This window comes from Carassius auratus, chromosome 32 (assembly GCF_003368295.1).
Source record: "Carassius auratus strain Wakin chromosome 32, ASM336829v1, whole genome shotgun sequence".
In the NCBI taxonomy this organism is placed as follows: Eukaryota; Metazoa; Chordata; class Actinopteri; order Cypriniformes; family Cyprinidae; genus Carassius; species Carassius auratus.
The window spans coordinates 26,091,015-26,112,410 of record NC_039274.1 but is presented as its reverse complement, the minus strand read 5'-3'; the positions used below and the strand labels follow the sequence as shown (position 1 = coordinate 26,112,410).

At 37.6% G+C, this 21,396-nt stretch overlaps 1 protein-coding gene and 1 non-coding gene across 4 annotated transcripts; one reads left to right on the top strand and one right to left on the bottom strand.

Moving 5' to 3' along the window:
* The first annotated feature begins 353 nt into the window (after positions 1-353).
* On the top strand, positions 354-426 carry trnar-ucg (transfer RNA arginine (anticodon UCG)). The gene has a single exon. It is a non-coding gene; the product is annotated as a tRNA-Arg (tRNA).
* A 571-nt stretch (positions 427-997) lies between these two features.
* On the bottom strand, positions 998-10,065 carry LOC113051941 (transcription factor E2F8-like). Of its 3 annotated transcripts, XM_026216135.1 has the most exons (15): positions 9,970-10,065; positions 9,796-9,886; positions 8,577-8,822; positions 8,332-8,485; positions 7,942-8,253; positions 7,393-7,554; positions 7,006-7,149; positions 6,692-6,895; positions 6,343-6,427; positions 5,549-5,694; positions 5,238-5,446; positions 4,729-5,046; positions 4,448-4,583; positions 2,536-2,858; positions 998-1,776 (listed from the first exon to the last, which is right to left on the bottom strand). In XM_026216135.1, the coding sequence occupies exons 1-15, from the start codon at positions 10,005-10,007 to the stop codon at positions 1,627-1,629; spliced, it is 2,718 nt and encodes a 905-aa protein (XP_026071920.1). In that variant the 5' UTR covers positions 10,008-10,065; the 3' UTR covers positions 998-1,626. The 3 variants fall into 3 exon arrangements, with proteins under 3 accessions (XP_026071920.1, XP_026071918.1, XP_026071919.1); XM_026216133.1 differs by having other exon boundaries at positions 5,238-5,694; XM_026216134.1 differs by having other exon boundaries at positions 5,238-5,694; positions 7,012-7,149.
* Between the last annotated feature and the right edge of the window lie 11,331 nt (positions 10,066-21,396).

The window sequence follows — 21,396 nt, the reverse complement described above, 5'->3', positions numbered from 1 at the left end:
TAAATTTGTTTACAAACAGCCGGAAGTGCAGCGCACTTGATACCAAATAAGGAGAAGAAGGGGGAGGAGAAACGGTGATGATTAGGGGCTTTATGTTCTTGCACTTCCTTATTTTGTTTACTTTATTTGGTAAATGCTTTTTGGATGCTTTGTGGGATTTTTTTTTTTTTTTTGTGACATTTTATAATTCAATAAAAAAGTTTTAATAGATTCTTTTCAAAAATTATTTTTCAGAACTTTTTGTTTCAATTACAAGACCGTCTAGTCAAAAATATAAACATGAAAAAAAAAAAATTATTCAATTGCAAGACTGAAAATGGATTGGATTCTGTGAAGTTGTATTTGCATCAACTGGCCTCGTGGCCTAATGGATAAGGCGTCTGACTTCGGATCAGAAGATTGCAGGTTCGAGTCCTGCCGGGGTCGCATCTTTATGGACATTGCTAAATGCCGATATAAACAGCCAACTGGAGAATGACGTTACTGCAGACATCTAACTCGCATGAGCTTGTTGACTCGGGTGTTCAGGACATCGCACAGCTCTCTATATAAAGTAAAAATCATATAGTATTTACCGGCAGGCATGCAGTACACATACATGCAGAGATACTATATATCAAATTTTAACTGCCCTGTTTTTTTTTTTACACTGCAAAATGTTACTAAATTATAATACATATAATAGATGTTACTATATTATTGACCAACACTTCATTTAAAGCTGGATAAAAATTTTTTTGTTGAAATTTATTTAAATTTACTTGATTATATTCAAAGGTAGTTAAAGTGATGATGGCGAGTTTAATCTTAATTATTCCACTGACTTTGATATGACAATACGAGATGTATATACCGTTAAACACATGAAAAAATGCATTTCTGTAACTAAATAGATTAAGATTATAAAGTGCCAGTCTAAAGTACTTCTAAAAGCACATTCGAATACTAGAAGGCAATTCCCCTAAACAATTCAGTTTACTGAGTAAAAACAAGTGTGGAGCGCCTTCATTTATCTTTATTACATAGAAATCAGATTGTAAAGGCAGTTTAAATAAATGATGTGCAGATATTAATATTATCTACAATACTGAATAACACCAATAATCTAACATTCTCCCATATTAATACATCATGACACAATGCCAAGTTATGGTAATTTCATATACTGTGGTATTTCAACACTCAAAGGCAATGCCCAAAGCAACACTAATAATAATAAAAAAAAATCTTGCAAATTTGGCAATTCCTATAATCCCTGAAATCAGATTTCCTGTTAACATTTCATACAGTCTTTGACCATTTTATTTTTTATTTTTTATTCTTAACCCTAAATTTACAGCATATTTAAAACTAACAAAAAAAAAAAAAAACCTGCATTGTGCTTTTATTTTGTAAATAAAGCCTCAACTGTCTTGTCAAACAGCACCATGTCCACTGTCCTGCCTTCTTTGAGAGCCTCGGCAGTAAAAAGAATGAAGCACCACAGATTCATATGAAGTCAATGCAGACCGTACAGTAAAGTAACAATATAAAGAGAAAAAACATAAAACCGCTCAAAGACAAATAACAAGCACACACAATGGCTCAAACAGAACAGTGGTTTCTAGCAGCGTCAGTCTGAAGGTCTTAGCTGTCCTCTGGACTCACATCAAGCTTTCTCTGAGGGATGTAGATGTTTCTGGGAGCTGCGCTGCTGGTTACAGTAGGGAAGGAGACCGGGGTGTGAAAGAAACTCTGCTGGAGGTGTTGACCGCCTTTAGGTGTGTCTACTAACGGCTGCAGGAGAGAGAGAGAGAGAGAGAGAGAGAGAGAGTGAACAACAAAGGACTACTCACACAAACCCTGGGAGGCTCCTTATTACAGTTTCAAAGACCAGTTTAAAGAAATGTTATTTGAATATATTTTCAAATGTAATTTATTCCTGTGAAGCTAAGCTGTATTTTCAGCATCATTACTCTTCAGTCTTCAGTGTCACCTTTAGGAATCATTCTATTATGCTGATTTGCTGATTAAGAAACATTTTAGTTGTTATCAGTGTTGCTGCTTAATATTTTAGTGAAAACCACAATACATCAGGATACTTTGATTAAAAGAAAAGTGCATGAAAAGAACAGTCTTTATGTGAAACAGCAATCTTTTGTAAGATTATACAAATCACTTTTAATTCAGTTTTACTGAATAAAAGTATTAATGTCTTTAAAAATTCATGAAATAAAAAATCCTACACCAAACTTTTGTACGGTAATGTAGGTCAAACTAAATTTTATTTTTAAGCTATAGGAAAACTAACTTTAATGTGACTTGAATGGGCATATACTACAAACATAATAAAATGTTTTTTTTTTTTTTTTAAGAAATCCTTGTTTTTTCGAAGCCCAAAAAAAAGAAGTCTTTTTCTATTCCAATTTTCCTAAAAACAGTTAAGAACAACCGTGTTTTTTTGTTTTGTTTTTACAACAGTGGATTGCTGGCTGTGCATTATCCCATAACGCAATACTTTTTTCCATATTGTTGAATAGTTGGCAGGGGCTGTACCTGTGGTATGCTGATGAGGGTGACGTGCTGCCCGTGTATGGAGGCCGACTGCAGAGTTCGGGCAGGTGAGATGGGCTTCACAAAGATCATGCCCTGTGGAGGGAGCCCTGAGTGGGGAGACGGGAGCGTGCTGGCCTGCTCAGGAGTGGAGTTTGGTGTGGTGCTGCCGGGGATAAGGCCCAGGTTCTGCAGGGTGAAGTTGAGAATGGCAGGACTGGGGCCGTGGATGTGACGCCCTTGAGAAGGGAAGGGAGAGATGCACGGTATCCGGTTTAGAGGGAGCCGGGTGGGGGTGATTTCTTGAGGAAGAGGAGGCCTGGAACCTGGGAAGAACGGATGCATCTGTGATTATTCAATTCATCACATGCAAGTTTACCTGCAATTCACTGACACATGAATAGTGCTCCGCACAGGAACCTCGCGACTCGACTAATGCTCACTAGCTGGATTTCCATCCAAATGTGAAAAACAAACAAACAAATGTGAATTAGGTCCATTTCCATTCACATTGAGCGAGTGGCTGACGGTGGTATTAGTAGCCATGTAACTAACAGTAAATAAATCTAAACGAAACAGAAATACACCATCCGATCAGACTAACTGAAAACAAACAATTAGTCATTTGGGTTTAATGTTCGCTACTTAAGAGTTTATTCGGCAAATGCGTTTCAATCTCCCATTGTTCACAAGCAAACAAACAAAAAAGGAATTTAGGATTTTTTTCTTTCTCGAAATTTGCCATTTCCATAACCCGTTTCTGATGTGATACTTTAAAATGTGCATGAAAACGCTATCAAAAAAAGCTAACAAACCTAACAAGCATGTGCAGCACTCACTTTGGATGAAATCTCACACTCTGTACAACTTACTGATAATAGTAACCAACGAATAGTAATGAATGAACCAAAGTGATGCACCATAATTTTTTCAGGTTCAGGTTGTCATTATCTTAGGTGATCGATTAAACTAGTCGTGTTTAAAGTTATTTCAGCTGAACAAATTTAACATATTGCAAAAAAAAAAAAAATACAAAAAAAAAGCGCACCATCAGAGCATCACTTCATTAAACGTTACTTTCGGTCTATGTTGTTGGTCCTTCAAAACAATTTTGTCCAAAGCCAAAAATTATTATTATTGTTTTTTTTCCCTCCATTTGGGCTTATTGTGGTCAGTTGCATACATTTTTTTACGCATTTTTGTAAAACATTTTTGGAATTGACTCCTCGCAGGTCTCCAAAACTTTTGAGAATATCCCTGACATTTCCAGATGTTTGGTTATTAGTTATTTTATTGTATTAGTATTTTCAAAGTAATTTTTATTCAGACTGATTCACGAAATTAATCATTGAGATAAACTGCTTTGGCAATAAAAAATTTGTTCACATTTTTGAAAAGTTTCATGTACAGATGACAACATTGTCAAAAGATCCGTGTTCACACAGATCATCGAAAACTAGTAAAAAACAAACAAACACAAACAAAAAACCCCAAACAAACTGTATTTTGCATGCTGAGCCAGTAGTCGTCACTTTGTAAAAAGAAATACAAAATACAACAAAAACATTTTCCCCTGGTAATACACAAACACTTGACATTGCCGTAATTCCCAAATTCACATTTTAGTAGTTTACACAGAGACAATAACAGTACCGTTTTCATGCACTTTGAAACCTGTTTTCAAAAGTTTCTGTTTTCAGGCCCCCAAAACACTGTTAATGAGTAATACCCTGCTGATGGTGTCAAGCAAACACCCCCTAAAACTCACAAATCGAATCTCAAAAATAGGGTTTACTCTACCCAAAATCAATATTTAGCCAAAGGATATATAACTACAAAAGATAGCTAGAAAAATGCACCTTTTCTCCTTCTATAGTATATATACACGTATGTGTTACCTTGGTTGCTTGCATACCTGCTGTTGGGGTGTGATAGATGTTGTACGTTTGTGTGGAGGCTTTAGAGCTTTCTCCAGTGGAGTATTGTGGATCTATGAAGTTCACAAAGGACTGCTGGGAGATCGGAATCAAATAACCCGCGGGGATCAAAGTCTGATGCAAATGAGAGAAATTAGGGTCAAGACCAAACTCATGTGAAAAAACAAAACAAAAAACATTCAAGCATGATGGATTTTTGAAGATCAGACCTACACACGTGTAGTGTTCCTTTGCACACAGAGTGTAGTAGCACTCTTACCTCTGTGTGTATGGGTCCAGATGGCCGGACCACATCCTGAAAGGGAACGCTTGGCTTCTGGGCCTGTGATTGTGGTGGTCTGACAGGCGTCAGTCTGGCCTCATTGTCCGAGGTCTGAACCTTCTCCTCCTTCTCCAGGAAGGTCTCCAAGCTTTGCTCCAGAGATGCTGTGCCGGTGATTAGTGAGGGAGGCTGATTCTCAGAGGGTTTGGAGAACTCCAGGTGCAGGGCTCTCGGGGAAGGCCGGGTGGAGGCAAAATCCCCTCTACGGGCCTTCAGGCGGGCTTGTAGGATCTCACACAGTTTTGGAGAAACACTCTTAAAAGCAAATGCACACCAGAAGGTTAAAACTGTTTCTCCGTGTAACATCAGCACATTAAATGCAGGTATTGGGCAGTTCCTTTAAGACAATTCAGACTTAAAATGCCAGTTCGAATAATTAATTCATTATGTGATCATGCTTATTTTTATCATTAAATATGACTATAAATAAAAACAAGTAATCTTACCTTTGGCTGTGTCCGCTGTAATTTAGATGGACTTCCTGCTAAGCTCTTTTCTCCACATCCCCGTTTAAGGGTTGAGGGACTCGTCGGCTCTTTACTGTCTGATGATGGTTGGTTGGTTTGGTTACTGCTAGATGTCTTTGTGTTTGCACTTCCTGGGCTCTCAAATGTCATCGAACGAACTGCTAGGCTAGTGGGCTGCGGTCTGAGAGCTGAGGGGTGCATGTAAACAGCATATGACCCGCCTGCCTGGTGTTGAGGTATCAGAACCGGGATGATTGGGGAGCACTTGGTAGAAAGATATGGAATTGCACCTGCGGGAAGAACTGGGATCTGCATTCCCGAAGGTCCGTGAGACTGATGATTGCTAGCAGACGTGGAGTCAGGTAGTTCAGATACTTGTGAAGTGCGTCCACTCAAAGCGAGTGAAACCTCATTCTTAGGCTGAATACGATGGACCCTGGAAGACCAATACAGAGGTGTTATGTCTGAAATGGATATTTAATTGTCTTTTTTACTGTTCTAAGGGTCGGGACACACCAAGCCGACTTCGAAGAACTTGCGGGGACTAGACCAAAAAAATAAATAAAAATGCTCAGACTTCAGCCGACTACAACCTAACTAACTGAGGCGTTCTCTGCCTGCATGAGAGGAATTAACTGTCTAAATCAGCAGCAATCAATAGCATATATTCGTCATAAACGAAAACAAGAATATACGAGACATATGCAGATATATAAAATGTAAACAAAGCATTATTTGCTTACCATTTTGAATATCAGTCCTATTGATAACTTGCTTCATTTTAAATGGCTCATGTTGTAAAGAAAAAATGTGCATACTGGAATGCTTGGGTAAGATCACGTAACATTAGATAACATTAACATTACCGCCTTCATTTACTTTGTTTTCTTCACTTTCACTATAATTCCGGGCACTGATACGCTCGCTAAACCTAGCATCCAATCAGAGATCTCACTTTCACTGACTGCCGCTAACATAAGCTGATGATGTGAAAAAACTAGCATTACAGATGCTCGCCGAGGCCTGACGTTGGCCAACCATCGGCCTGATGTTTCCCAGCCTTCAGCAACACAAGTTTTCTTACGTTGATTGTTCATCTAGATGCTTTTTGCAGATAGCAGCCAGATGAGCCATTTTGTTTGTGTAGAAGTTACCATTTGCAGAATCACCTATAACACGAGATAAGACATTAGTTTTCAGGTGCAGTAAAGGTCTAGGGATGTTACTAAAATCGATAAAGGTTTGGAGTCTCTTATGCTCACAAAGGCTGCATTTGTCCATGTAAATTCATTCTAAAGCATTTATTTAATCTAAAATACAAAAATATATATATATTGGCAAACTTCAGACTTGAGATTTCAACCAGATGAAATCTGAAAGTCGAAAAGACTATTAGTTGGCTGCTTGCTCCCGATGAAACATTTATGGCTCACCTGTCATTTTAACTGGACTAGAAGGTGCAGAGTTGATTTTTCTGCGGTCATCTTGTATGCTCTTTACCAGCTTGACTAAGGAATTATGTCGAGTAAAACCTCGCTTTGTTCCGGGTGAGGAAAAGAGATTTTTAGCACAGTTTTCAACAGAGGAACGAGACTCCAGAGGTTGTGATGCTGATGATAAAGTTGAGGTCCCCAGGTCTGTAAAACAAACATAACTAATAACAATAAATTACATAAGAACATATGCAGACTGCTTAAAATAACCACTACAAGTAGGATCATGAAAGATTTCATGGGAAACATGGTACCCTCACTCTTTGGAGATGGTAAGTCGTCTGGCCCAGTCCACTTGAAAGCAGGCTTTCTTCCTCTATCCTCAGTCACATGCACTTTCTTTATCAGCTCTAGGCTGCTTAGAACATTTGCAATGTCATAAAGTCTGCGGATCTTAGCTGCCGTCAGAAAAGAGGGAATCAGATAATCAATTCCATCTTCAATGTACAGACACTGATGAGTTTTAGACTCGAGCGTTAATTAATAGGTTTCTTTAAAGCAGTATTTATTCACCTGATAATGCACTTTTTGCAAGATCTATATCTGTTTTCAACCACCAAATGAAATGGATAACATACGTGCCATCCACTTTAAATAATGATTCAAAGTGTTTTTATACGTATGATGAGGGCAGCACTCACTTTTGAACTTGTTTTTGTCCTGATCCACCACGTGATCTTCACCGATGAGGATCTTGGCGGCTATTTCGAGACTGACCACAGGAGGGCTGGACACCAGGAACAACATGACGAACTTCTGACTCATCACTCTCAGAGATTTGTCTTTACGGCTGTTCGCAGAAGCTGCAGACAAAAAGCAAAGTCAGTGGGAATCAGTGGGTCTCTTTCATAATGAAATGTTTTGTAAATAAAACGAGAAAGGAATTACATTGAAAAGTGACTTATATAATGATGCAATTAGCGTCAAGCTTGCAAAACACACAATTTTACATTATTTCTGGACAGTCTAATAAAATGTTACTTGTATGCAACTGTTTTTTTTTTTTGTTTCAAGAATAAAACATTACGATGCAATTAAGAACATATGCATGAATGCAATGAATTAGGAAAATGCAAAATAATCCATACAGTTATATTTGTAAATGAGACCTAACGGCTTTCTATCATGCATAGATAGATAGATGAAATAACACAGTATTTGCTAAAGCACATGGTTGGACATTATGTTACCAGCTTTAGGATCTGCTCCGGAAAGCTCTGCTTGACCAGAGTCTCCGTCCGTTTCAAAACTAGACATTTCTTCATTCTCCTTCTCCTCTCCGTCCAAATCAAACTCTCTGTCTTCTCGCTCTAGGCTCCTTTGACGGATCTGCTGCATCAGTTGGCCGTAGCAGTTCTCTTTGCCAGCTCGCTTGAGCATGGCAAGTGTTTGCGCAAGTTTCACCCGTCCATGCCACGTGTAGCGGTTCTTAGCCAGCCGGCTGACCATGTTTAGGCTCTCGAGAACGTTCATGATGTCGTAGATGCGGCGTCGTTCCACTTCTGAGAAGCAATTGAGATTGATGAAACACGGCTTGATGACTGAAATCGGTAGATTTGTTTGATCACTGAACGACTTACTTAGTTCTCCCGCCACATCGTCGAGGCTGATGTCGTTGTTTACAGCGGGATTGGGGTAGTTTGGGTACCTTGCAAGAAATTTGTAACACAGCAAACCCAGACTTTTGTCTTTACGACTTATCTGGAGCTTTTCTACTTCTCCTTGTTCAGGCTCCTGTGTGGCACGACAACGAGAAACACACATATATCAAAACATCTGAGCTATACAGTGGGCGATGCATGTCATGCACAGATTTTACTGATACCTGCGAGTTCTCTGATTCACTGCTGTTTATGGCTCGTTCTTTCTCGCGGTTGCGAATCTCAGGGCTGGCTGCACTGATGAGCATCTTCAGGTTGGAGGTGGGTGTCCAGGGTTCGCTTGACGGAGCCTCAAGACCCTTAGTAGGTGTTGTTAGGGGCCCCATGTTCTTATGACTCTCCAGTAACCCAGCTTCTAAAGCCTTACTTGTGTTTTTTAGTGGTGTTTGTGGTTCCACAAAAACATGCCCCTATTTCATAGAAAACACATGAGGTCTTGATGATTATAATCACTTTTTTTTATTATTTTTTTTACAATAAATACTTCTGGAGTTAAACCCAAACCTTTTACTACAAAGGGCCAGAAACCAAACTAGAATGAGCGTTGTGGGGCAAAAATAACTGTTGCAATATATTCAGCTATATTACATTAAAGGGTTAGTTTGCCCAAAAATGAAAATTATGTCATTAATGACCATTGATCGTCATTTTTGGACCAAAATGTATTTTCGATGCTTCAACAAATTCTAACTGACCCTCTGATGTCACATGGACTACTTTGATGATGTTTTTATTACTTTTCTGGACATGGACAGTAGACCGTACACACAGTTTCAATGGAGGGACAGAAAGCTCTCGGACTAAATCTAAAATATCTTAAACTGTGTTCTGAAGATGAACGGAGGTCTCACGGGTTTGGAACGACATCATTAATGACATAATTTTCATTTTTGGGTGAACTAACCCTTTAAGATATTTTTATTCTCTACATTTCAGTGTAAAAATTATATAAAAAATATTAACAGAAAGTTGAAGATGTGCACTGATGGCTTTTTTTTTTCTGCCTATTTTTCCTCTCCTCTTATGATATGATAGGACAAAGCAAAGGTCAACACAGACTAACTTTGTCCTGCAGGCCCTTGTTTGGGCATGTTTGCACTAGAGCAAGTGTCTCCAAACTTGATTCTGGTGGGCCTGTGTCCTGCAGAGTTTATCTCAACACATCTGCCTATTCGTTTCAAGTATAGCTTACCTAGTAAGACCTTGATTAACTAGTTCAGGTGTGTTTGATTAGAGTTGGAGCTAAGCTCTGCAGGACGGTGGCCCTCCAGGATCAAGTTTGGAGAGCCCTAATCTAGAGTATGACGTGTTAATTGCACAGGGTTTTCAAATCATTCTTTTGCTGACAATAAAATCTGCCAGGTCAAAATATTTATAACTGACCTTGTCTTTTGCTGATCTTTCCTTGAATGGACTTCTTAAAGGTTTGCTGATTAGTTTTTGACCTTCTGATAATGTACTGGACATTTTCCACCTAAAGAAAAGAACACCCGAGGCAACGTTACAATAATAATAACGTTCACTTTTTATTATTTACATTTAATAAAGCAGTCCTACCGTTTCTTAACAGCATTATACATTCTTGGAGACAACATTGTGAAGATCAGACCGGGTATAACGTTCAACAGCTAAAACTTATTTTTAAAAACTTAACTGATGTGAATAATGTACATAAATTAAAAAAAGTATTATTATTTCAAATTACAGTGTTGTTTTTTTGCGCTTAACAATAACTGACAAACGTTCCATCGAATGGCTACGCAGCACTCGTGCGAAAACACGCCCCCAGCTGACATCAGCCAATAAGTGCGGCGCAGGGAGGCGGGACTTCAGTGCGTCCCGCGCGCCTCCACACTTTGAAATCTTGGCGCGGAATCTGTCCGACTGCAAAAGAGTTAATCCGGAAGTTGCTAACTTTAATACAACTTTAAAGAAATCGTTTAGCTGCGCGATGGTCGTGCCCTTTGAACAATTCCAACAGTCTATAGAAACTATTGAGTAGTTTTTAAAATGACCAGAGTACCAGCAGAGGTAGCTAATAACTCATTTGCTAACGTTACGTGCTGTATAATGCGTTTCTTGAGCATAAAGTACATTATTATCGCTCCAGAGCTAATTATATAAATGTACGTGAGTACTTAGATCAATATTGTAGTCACGTTGGCTCATAACACTGCAAAATAGGGCTTTCACAGCCAGTTAGCGCGGGTTTGAAACTGTTACCAAGAGCCTGATGAACATGATTAAAAATTTAAAAGCCATACTCACCCAAAAGTGAAATAAACCACTTTCACATGCTACTCGATATCAGTCGTGCCCCTAAATCCGTAGAAACACTGCACAGGTAAGTTCTCCAAAAATATCGGATCCAGCACTTCTGTACATTAACTCTTAATAATTAAAAGTCACACTAATAAAACCAATAAACGAATACCAATAGAACACAAACAGGTTTTGATGCATAGCGGAGGAAAAGTTGTACGTGGTCGTTTCCTAGAGAGTAAAAAAAAAGTTTATTTGATCAGTCTGACCATTTGTCCCGCCTCGACACAGCGCGCTGCAGCCGCCCCGCCTCCCCTCTCCTCTCCACCAATCACAGCTGCAGGAGCCAGACAAGAGGCGGAGTCAGACTCAGCAGGTCACGGGAGGTAAAAACCATCAACTTAAGAAATAATAGACTACTTATTTAACTTAAATTATCAGCTTCCTCTTCGTTGAAAACTCAGTGAACCGAGCTGTTGTGTGGGCTGGGATACCTCTCGACTTCCTTCTCATTTCTGAAGACAAATGCACTCAAATAAGAGAAAAGTATTATGTAATGTAAATATAACCATATTTTGGATCCAAAAGTTAGCAAAACCTGAAAAAAATAAAAATAAAAACTAATAAAAAAAAATAAAACAGTTTCATGTGTAAACCTGGTATAAAAAAAATAAACAGTTTTATTATTTATTTATTTTTCATATATTTTATTTCACAAGCTCCCCAAAAGTGCAAAAAGTTTTAGGGTAGGGTTAGGGGTGGGTTTAGGTTAAAAATGTATAACTATCTGTATATAAAAACAATAGTCTTCGTAATGTGTAAGTAAATGTGCATATACGGTATATATATATATATATATATATATATATATATATATATATATATATATATATATATATATATATATAGTGAAATATTAAAATCTAAAATAGCCTCATCACAGAGATAAAATGCATTTTAAAATAAATCACTTTTAATATTTTTTTCTACACATTGTTTTGATGCATTGACTTTTTAGCAAGGGTCTTTATTTTTAAGCGTTAAACTATATGGGATCTGTTAAAGTGTATGAGTTGTTACTGTTGATCATGTCATTTTTGCAGCACGGTATTGCTGCATCAGATATCTCTAGCGACTCCTCCCTTGTCTGCCGCCAGGTGGCGCTGTGCGCGTGCGCGTTCGCTGAGGACGTTTCCATGGAGTCTTTCAGAAGCACGAGGCGCCGAGAAAAGACTAGTGTGCGCGGAATGACGTAATGTGATGGACTGAAGCCGCTGTAGCGCCGGTTCTTCGTGCACTGCCTGCATCTGCTGCTCCGCATCCCTCAGCGGACACTCTGCGCTCTTGTTTAGGGTGAGTTGTCTCTTTTATCCTCTGGTCTGTCGTCATTAAATAGCTGCTTCTGATCTATAATTGCTACGGTCTGAATTGTTGTGCAATGTTACATTGTTATATTGAATCACTTAAGAACCTAAGGATCTCGACTACAATTCGAGTATTAGGATGAAGGAGGGCTGCATGGCAGATACATGACTACTTACATTAAGAGTATTTATCCATATCCATGCATAAAAATGGCAAACGTAAGAATAATGTTTTCAGGTATTTTAAAACAAATCTTCAGATTATTTGTTTGTGTGGCGCTTAGGAGCAAATATTTATGTAAATCAAACTTGCACAAGATCTCAAATGTTGAATTTGTATTTTAGAGTGAAAACTATATTTAGAAGGCTTCCCTTTTGTTTATTAGCTGTTTATTGTATGTTTTAAGATCAATTCTGATATAATGTATAATGAATAAATATCAATGCATGCAGTTACGCTTGTTTAGCACCATCTCAGTCTTTCTCATTCAAGTTGTAGTTATAACAAAATATAATGCATTTGCATATGTGTATCTGACAACATGACAAGTTGCCTGTACTACATTTAGTTTCTTTTGAAGTGTAAGTTATTTTGTCTTCACATAATGAAATTAAATTTACTTTGTTTCATTTCCTTCTGACCTACGTGCACCTGTTTACGTAAAAAAAAGACCCATTCTGGAGCACAAATACCTTCTTTGGATTTGTGATTTTTGAGGATTTTACAAGACCGCAATGTAAAGCTGCAAGAACATGCCACTGTGTCATCTGGAAGTTTTCAAATCATCAGGAAGATGAATACAGAAATGTGTAATTATGAAGTTGGGGTAACCTTCCCCCCTTCTCGATGCCTGTCACAGAACAGCCATGCTGGGCTTCATCTGAAGGGATGCACCATGGTGTGAGCACACGTCTGTCCTACCCCAGACTCAATGAATCGCACCAATGAATGGACATTACTGTGGCAAAGGGAATTAGCTTGCTTGCATAGGGACTTTGGATTTGGGAATACTGGAACCGGTCAGAGAGCGCTGGATTTTCTTTTGAAGAAGTGCAGCAGATTCTTCAAGGAGTGTTTTTGGAAGATGTCTGAGAAGGGAGCTGAGGCGTCTACAACTCAGCCCCAAAAGCGGAAGCAGGTGATTCACGGTCTGGAAGATCAGAAACAGGTTGGTGCTTAGATTTGAGGTGACAGATAACATAATGTCTTATGCATGACTACAGTGTTTTCCGAAATGTAAAGGTACTTGATCTTCTCCTAAACACCCCTTATTTGCTTTCAAATATTTCAGTTTTCAAACAGGACTGTGTCTGTTTGATTCTTCACTAGCTGTTTGCAGCTCTATAATGTTTTTAGAGGTATATTTTCATGCTAAAGTAGAAACTTGGATCACTTTCACCTTCGCCATGCTGCACATTATCCAGTGATTTATGGTCAGCTGAGGCCATGCACGTCCCCTGGCATATGGCCCAATAACATAGCACCAGGTGCAATGGCTGCTTAATTGACTTGTGCTGAGATTTGTGTGTCTACTTTATGACCGCGTGCAAATGCATGTGCTGACCACAAAGCTTGAGGATAATTTTAGTCTTTATAGCAATGAAGCATTTGAAAAATGCCAGAGTTTTGGAAGAATGTGATTTGCTTTGTTTAGTTTTATTTGAAAGCAAAGCCTCTCAGTGCAGATTACCACTCATGCAAGTTTTATGCTAGAATAAACAGCACAATAAATGACAATAAGGCAGTACAAACCCAAGCCTTCTTTGCATCCGATTCAGTTTCAGGCGCGTCCTGCTATCAAGAGCTGAACTAATTGGCTTAGAGATTCCTTAACGCCCGTGTTTCTCTTCCGTCTTTGGGAATCTGATTTTACATGTAAAAAGATATCCGTTTGCTTGCCTGTCCAAGTATGACAATTTTTGCTTGGTGTAAATCCTAGCGTGCAGCGAATAGATGAGGCTTGGGCTTCCTTGTTGCCCAGCTGGATCCTTCAGGGGCATTTTGGGTTCCCACCCAGACTTTAAAGGAGAGTTTTGGAGGGCTATTAAAATATACAGAATCATTTTGCTGAAATTCTTGGTGGATGGGTTTTTTTTTTCATCATCCTCTTGGTTTGACTCGATTAGATATGCAAAACGGATCACCTGGGATTCTAGTAGAACATGAATTAATTAAAGTAGCAAAAAGCACAGCTGCTGTTTTCCAATTTTCCAGCATGGTGAACTCTTGTTAGGACACTATGCCTTCACCGAGACGAACACACCGTGACATGAAGATCGTTGGCTTTAAAAAACAGAATACAAGTAACTAACTGCGTATTCAAGTTATCAAAAGGGTGATACGAATCATTAATTTGTTCAATATTAACATGGCACTGTATTTTATATTGCACAATAGTCTCTGTTAACCACAAGCAGTGGGTTTGAATAGGTCTATCCATCCGCTACGGTCCATTGTTTGTGGAATAACAGGGGTCTCCTTGGATCTGACGCTAGGTGTTTCCCAATTACCTCATGCTATATAGATTTTCCAGAGAGAGCTGCTCCTGCTTTGGGTAATTGGATTTTCTCCCAGTATTCGGCCTGATTGTTTGATTATGTGTGTTCATCAAATGAGATTTCCTGGGAGAGGCGCAGGTAATGCACTTCACTGTGGAATTGTTCGTTGATGTACACAATTTTTTTCCAGTCTTAAGCTATGAATTTTAGATTAGGGCCTATAGAAGTCCCTTCATTGACAGAAGGAAGGGTGAGTCAATGAATAATACACTAAAGACTCTGTTTACCATACATTAAGTGAACACAGCATCTATTCAGCGTTCTTGTAATCTTACTTTAGTGGTTACTGAAATGTCATTTGAAAGCTTTGAGAAAAGGATATGCATTTTTCAGACCCCCAAGCCTTTTTGCATAAACCTAGCTAAATAACAGATCTTGCCTTAATGTATTCATGCTTACCCACTTTTTATTTTTCCTCTTACTTTTATTTCTTAATTTAGAAAGCAAAGCAAACAAGCTCTGTGAAATTATAGGTTTTTCAAAATCTCATGTTCATCTTTTGCTTGTTTTATCTACTGCTGAAACCTACCGACTCTCTGACCACTGATGAACCTGGGTTCTTTTCGTAAGCGATGGTCAGTTATTCACACAAACAGCCAGTTCTCAGAAGAATGTTTTTATTCTTTTCACCATTTCTGCCCTTTTGATTCATAACCTATCCATTTTCAAAGCCACCATGAAAAACTGTGGTCTTTTGTTGATGTTTGCATAAAAAGAGCAGAGTTTTAAATATGTTGAATTTGTCTGCTTTTGGAATTTGAACTCTTTTCGGCTGACATGGCAAATGTGTCAGAAGTGTACACTAGACCAAAGTGTTTATTAAGACCACACACACAGTTGAAACAGACAGAGCCTACCAGCCCTATTACTGTATATTTCCTTCAGTATTTTGACTGAAGACACAGTTGAATATCTCACATCTTAAAGGAACAAAATGCTGCTTAAACATGTTGTGAAATGTTAACATGTGAAAAAATGATGATGAATAAATGTGTTTTTAATTGTATTTCAGTTGTTCTTCTTTGCTATGGGAGGTTCTAGATCAGGGCAAAAGCTTTGACACAGATCAGCAGTTGCATGTGGTTTCTTCTGAAACCTGTTTGGAGAGATTCCTTGTGCTATTGGGAATGGGAGAGTGACACTAATTGTAAATCAAACTGTTTGGCTGTGAAATCTCGGACATCAGATTTCTCTCAACAGGATGAGAAGCGTGTGTGTGTGTGTGTGTGTGTGCTTGAGCTGAAAGACTGCTTGTTTTGATCTTCTTCACTTTGAGTCATATTGTGTGAAGTGCTGGTGTTAAAGTGCATGTGTTTTGACTTTTTAAGGCCACTGCTTTTCCTTTGATTGAATCTCTTTGGGATCATTTTGACAGTAAAGAGAGAATGATGGCATGCTTTTAAAACTTTTGATGCCAAATAACCTCAAACATGATGATAACGGCAACTATGCATTACATTTTTTATTTATACCGACCCATTTGTCCTTAATGAAATATTAATATTATTAGTTGATTAAACATATAATATATTACATTAATTCAAATGTAATTTAGGATTTATTTAACACACAAACATTTGCAACTGTAAAAAATCCATGTTGGTGATGCATGGTGTTATATTGTAATGCATGGGATATGCCAAACAAGCATTATCTTTTTCCTCACTGTTCTGTAATTAATTGAAGTATATTTCCAATTAATGTTCTGGCTGTTACACATTTAACTGGAGTGCTAAAGCTGCATCAATGATGTTAATTGCCATTTTGAACAGTATATCTCGGAGCACCTTTATTTAGTAATGTTGGCTTCCTTCCCAGAGATGCAAAGAGAGCGAGCGAGACCGCTGACAGCCCTGATTGATCATTTGCCTCTGGCCCATTCTAGAAATATCTGAGCCTAATTGAACATAATATCAGTGAGGCAGGAAAGCTCATTGAAAAGTGACTGGCACAGCCTCTTTATTTACAGCCAGCCATTATCACTGGAATCAGGTTTTCCTCCCCTCCCCCCCGCCATGGTTTCTCCACTGGAGATGAGAGGAAGTGTGTGCTTGGCTCTCTCTTTACACCTCTTTGACAATTCATCTCAATAACTCCTGCGAGGAACTGTTCATCCGCAGAGGAAGGTCTTACTCTCTGCCGGCAGAGATATGAGCGGAAACATAAGGTTTCTGACTGATGATGAGTCCGTACAGTTCACTGTATTATGATCATAGTAGTGCAATGCTATGTATAGTATAATAGAACATTTAGTATACTACAGTATATTGTTTAATATAGCATTGTACAGTGTAGTTCAGCTGTATTGTAAAAATTTAAAGTAAAGCATGAGCACAAAGAACTATATTAATATCCTCAACAGTAATTTTGGGGTAAATATGTGATCGATATTATTGGCTTTAGATTTGGTCCGCTCAATGAAAAAAATTGAGAGCCATTGCTATTGTGTGTAATATATCAATATTGATATATATATATATATATATATATATATATATATATATATATATATATATATATATATATATATATATATATATATATATATATATATATATACAGTACAGACCAAAAGTTTGGCCACACCTTCTCATTCAAAGAGTTTTATTTATTTTCATGACTATGAAAATTGTAGATTCACACTGAAGGCATCAAAACTATGAATTAACACATGTGTAATTGTATACATAAAAAAGTGTGAAACAACTGAAAATATGTCATATTGTAGGTTCTTCAAAGTAGCCACCTTTTGCTTTGATTACTGCTTTGCACACTCTTGGCATTCTCTTGATGAGCTTCAAGAGGTAGTCACCTGAGATGGTCTTCCAACAGTCTTGAAGGAGTTCCCGAGAGATGCTTAGCACTTGTTGGCCCTTTTACCTTCTGTCTGCGGTCCAGCTCACCCCTAAACCATCTCGATTGGGTTCAGGTCCGGTGACTGAATGAGAAGGTGTGTCCAAACTTTTGGTCTGTACTGTGTATATATATATATATATATATATATATATATGTATATGTGTGTGTGTGTGTGTGTGTGTGTGTGTGTGTAGGTATGTATGTATGTATGTATGTGTGTGTGTTTATTTATTTATTTTTTCTAGGATTTTGCAGATAAAGCGATTGACTCCCAAAGCTTTCCATATTTGTCATACTCTGTGTGGTGGTTAGTTTACAGCAGTGACAGAAATGTAGGCTACTTTTCCATTAAGAAGCAATATTTTCCCTCTTAAATTTTTTTTCTCAAATCAATCTAAAATTTATTTCCAAGGATATTTTTTAATTTAGTTTAGAACATTTTTTGTCTGCAAAATTGGTCAAAAAACCATTGAAACATCATCTAAAATCTAACTCACAATAATAACAACTGTTTTATAAAATCAGTATCAAATTTGCTATTGCAATCAATTTGAGAAAAACAGCACTTTTTCTTGTGTGACATACATCATATGATGTATAAGGGAAAAACCTCATGCAGGGGCTTTTTTCTTTTTAAAATTTTCATCCTTTCATCCTGGCCTGTTGGATTCCCCATGAACAATATCAGTCGAGGGAAAGTGTTTTTGTTGGTCAGGGCAGGTGGTACTGATGAGCCCATGAATGTGACATGAGGGTGGAGAGTAGAAAAACCATCTTCTTACTTGCACCATCTGTCAGACCCTCTTCTTTCTCACGAAGGGACAGGTGGGGAGGCCCAGTTTGAAGGTTGAAGCTGAATATATGACCAGTTTTGGATCTGTAGGTTTCATTCATGTCTTTTAATTAAACTCCAATTGCACCTAAATCTTGGATACAACCTACAAGAGTCTCGCTGTGCTGCTATAAGCCACTGATTTGAGCCATCGTTTGGACATACTGGATACTGGAGGCACATAATGGACTTGACAAGCTATTCATGTTCTTACAGGAGTAATTAGATTATCATATGCCATCTGTATGTGCATAGTCTGCACATCACAGTACCTTTAAGATGGCATGAACCACTTACAGAGAATCCATGTAAAATTTAAAAGAGATGGTGTGAATGGACTTTAGTTGGCATTACATGCTTTTGTCCCTCTCTTGGGTGTCATACACAGAAATTATGTGTAGTCCTATAGTTTTTTGTATAGATCATCATTATTATACTATTACTATTGTTTGCTAAATCAAGTATTGTTTGATGTTATGAATTTGAACTTGTTTGTGAACTATTTTTACTTGGGACACTAAGAAACCACATTTAGAAAACATGTCACAGAATCACAGAAGAAATAGAATTCATGTCATTCCAGGAAATCCTTATGCACAAAGGCATCCAGCTCTTGCTGTGACTGGAATAAATTTAATATAAATGTTTTGAATGATGAAACATCAAGACAATATTCACACGACTGCAACAGGATATGATTTATCTGTGGCCTTCAAGCCTTCTTGGGTATTTTCATAATAAAAAAAGTAGATTTAGAATCCATTGCTATTCGACATAGCTTTTATTACATTATGTGATATATTTTCTGTCTCATTCTGTGGTAAGAAGCCACAATATCAGCAAGTTCATTTAAAACTCTCGACTGATGTTGTGGAGTATGTCATGATGTTGACAGCAGGTAGAAACGCTTCTCATTGCAAGTAATCAGAAGAGAAAATGTTTTGCATGTGATGCTTTTTCAAATGTATGTTATAAGTCCGTGCTTATAAAATTTTATGTATGAAAATGATTCAGACGCAAAACAAGGAAAAAAAGGAAAAATCAAAGTTCTTATTGAACCGTGGATGTTGTACTATATATTGATAATTTTGGCATCCCTAATTGTGAAGTATTATTACATTTTACAATAAATGTTTTCTATTTTTTACTTTAATATATAAGTAAATATGCAGTTATTTATTTTTAATATATTTAACAATTTAATTTATTCATGTGGTTTATTCCATTACTCCAGTCTTCAGTCAAATTTGCTGTTTCGATATTCAGTTCTCTTAATATCAATATTAAAATGATGATAATATTCAAATTTGTAATATATTTGTGGACACCATGATAATTATTCAGCTTTATTTAGTGAATAGTAAGAAACAGCATTTGTTTGAAATATAAACATTTTGTAACATTATGTCTTTACTGTCACTTATGATCAATTTAATGCTAAATAAAGTATTAATTGCAATTCAAATTTGACTGATTGTTAACTTCTGAATGGTAGTAAATGTCAGGAAGTACTTGGACAAATGTTGATTGGCGTTTAACCAGTAAGTCCATATTGTAGCTCATTAAGATTTGTGCTATGACTGTCTATTCAGTCATGGTTGATATTGCATACTTGTTGAGCTTCGTTGATAATACAATTCCAGTACAAAAAAAACAACAACAAAAAAACAAAACAACAACTTTACTTTTGCTAAACATGCCTTGTGAATTTCATTTAGAAATCAATTTGCTGTTAGCTTTTTAATTCCAGAAATTTTCTCCATATAATGGACTGAAATGGAAGCTAATCGGTTGAAAGTTCAAATTGCATTTTCACTGCAGCTTCAAAGAGCTCTACATGATCCCACCCGAGGAATAGAGGTCTTAGGCGAAAATAAATTAAAGACATGTATACATTTTAACCACAAAACACATCTTTTTAACCACAAATCCAAATATATTATTAACCCCATAACCTGCATATGAGATTCCAAGGTTTAATTTATGGTATGACCTTTGTCCCTGGCATCCAGGCTCCGGTAAACACTCTGTTTATGGTAAATTAGATTTTGTGCACAGAGACAAATAGCCATACGTTCTGTCATTCATCACAGCACATCCGCCCAAACACGCCTGAGGCGAAAGTCACCTGCTGATCTTGACCAACAGTTCTCCCCACATCAGCACGAGAATGAACAGCCTTCAAGCTGTTTTTGAGGTTGCTATCTTCAGTCTCTCGTGCAGGGGGCTGCTCCGCTGCAGATATACGGTACCTGCTTCACTATTCTTCTTTAAGCCCTCATCCACTTCCCAAACTCTTCCCTAATGTCACCCCTCGGCCCTGGCACGGCATATGATCTCATCAAAATTCAGTTTTACACCCGAGGAGCTTTCCCGCCGATAACGAAGGATAAAGGCATTTTTCCCTCTCTAGCCATCTGTAACTTGCAGTGTAAAGCCGGAAAATCCAGTTTCTGTCACCGTTTGGAAGAGCAGTTTGAGTCCTGAATCCTAATCGGTAAAGCTACAGACAAGCACAGGGATAAAGAGAGGTGGGCAGGCGGTGAAGAAGAACACAGAAAGGCACTTCACCGAAAACCCACAGTTGTTGCTCTAGGTCAGGGGGGTGTGTACGTGTCTCCATGAACGATGGGAAAAAGAGTTTGCCGCGGTGACAATGAGGAATGGCGTTTGCTGGCCCTTTTCAATCCAAATGGAAAAGTGGTTACTTGTTTTCTCGCTCCGGTGTATGAAATTCTTTAAAGATTTTCTACATTGCTAAAAATATGTATCCTTGAGCTGGAATAACATAAATCTCCTGTAGTGTTTACTTTGTTGATTTTACATTTAACATTTTACATTTACATTTTTTTTTTTTTTTATTCACTCTTGTATGGTTTAAAACTAAATACTTAAAGTTAAAGGTATAGGTCACCCCAAAAAATTTTATTTTGTCATCTACTCACCCTCACAAATTTTTCATCTTTTGCAGAGCGCAAAATAAGATATTGTGAAGAATCATTTAACTGTTTTCGTCCATACAAGAATCAATAACAGCTTTTGTTCAACATGCGGTCAAATATTGTTTTTTATTGTACGAGCAAAAAAACATTGAGGCATTTAAAAAATATT

What these genes read in the sequence shown, in the direction of transcription:
- LOC113051941 (XM_026216133.1), bottom strand. Translation starts at nt 10,007, where the DNA reads ATGTTGTCTCCAAGAATGTATAATGCTGTTAAGAAACG. An exon ending in GTGAATCAGAGAACTCGCAG is followed by an intron (nt 8,486 to 8,576) that starts GTATCAGTAAAA and finishes CGTGCCACACAG; the next exon opens with GAGCCTGAACAAGGAGAAGT. An exon ending in TAGTCCAGTTAAAATGACAG is followed by an intron (nt 6,428 to 6,691) that starts GTGAGCCATAAA and finishes CTCGTGTTATAG; the next exon opens with GTGATTCTGCAAATGGTAAC.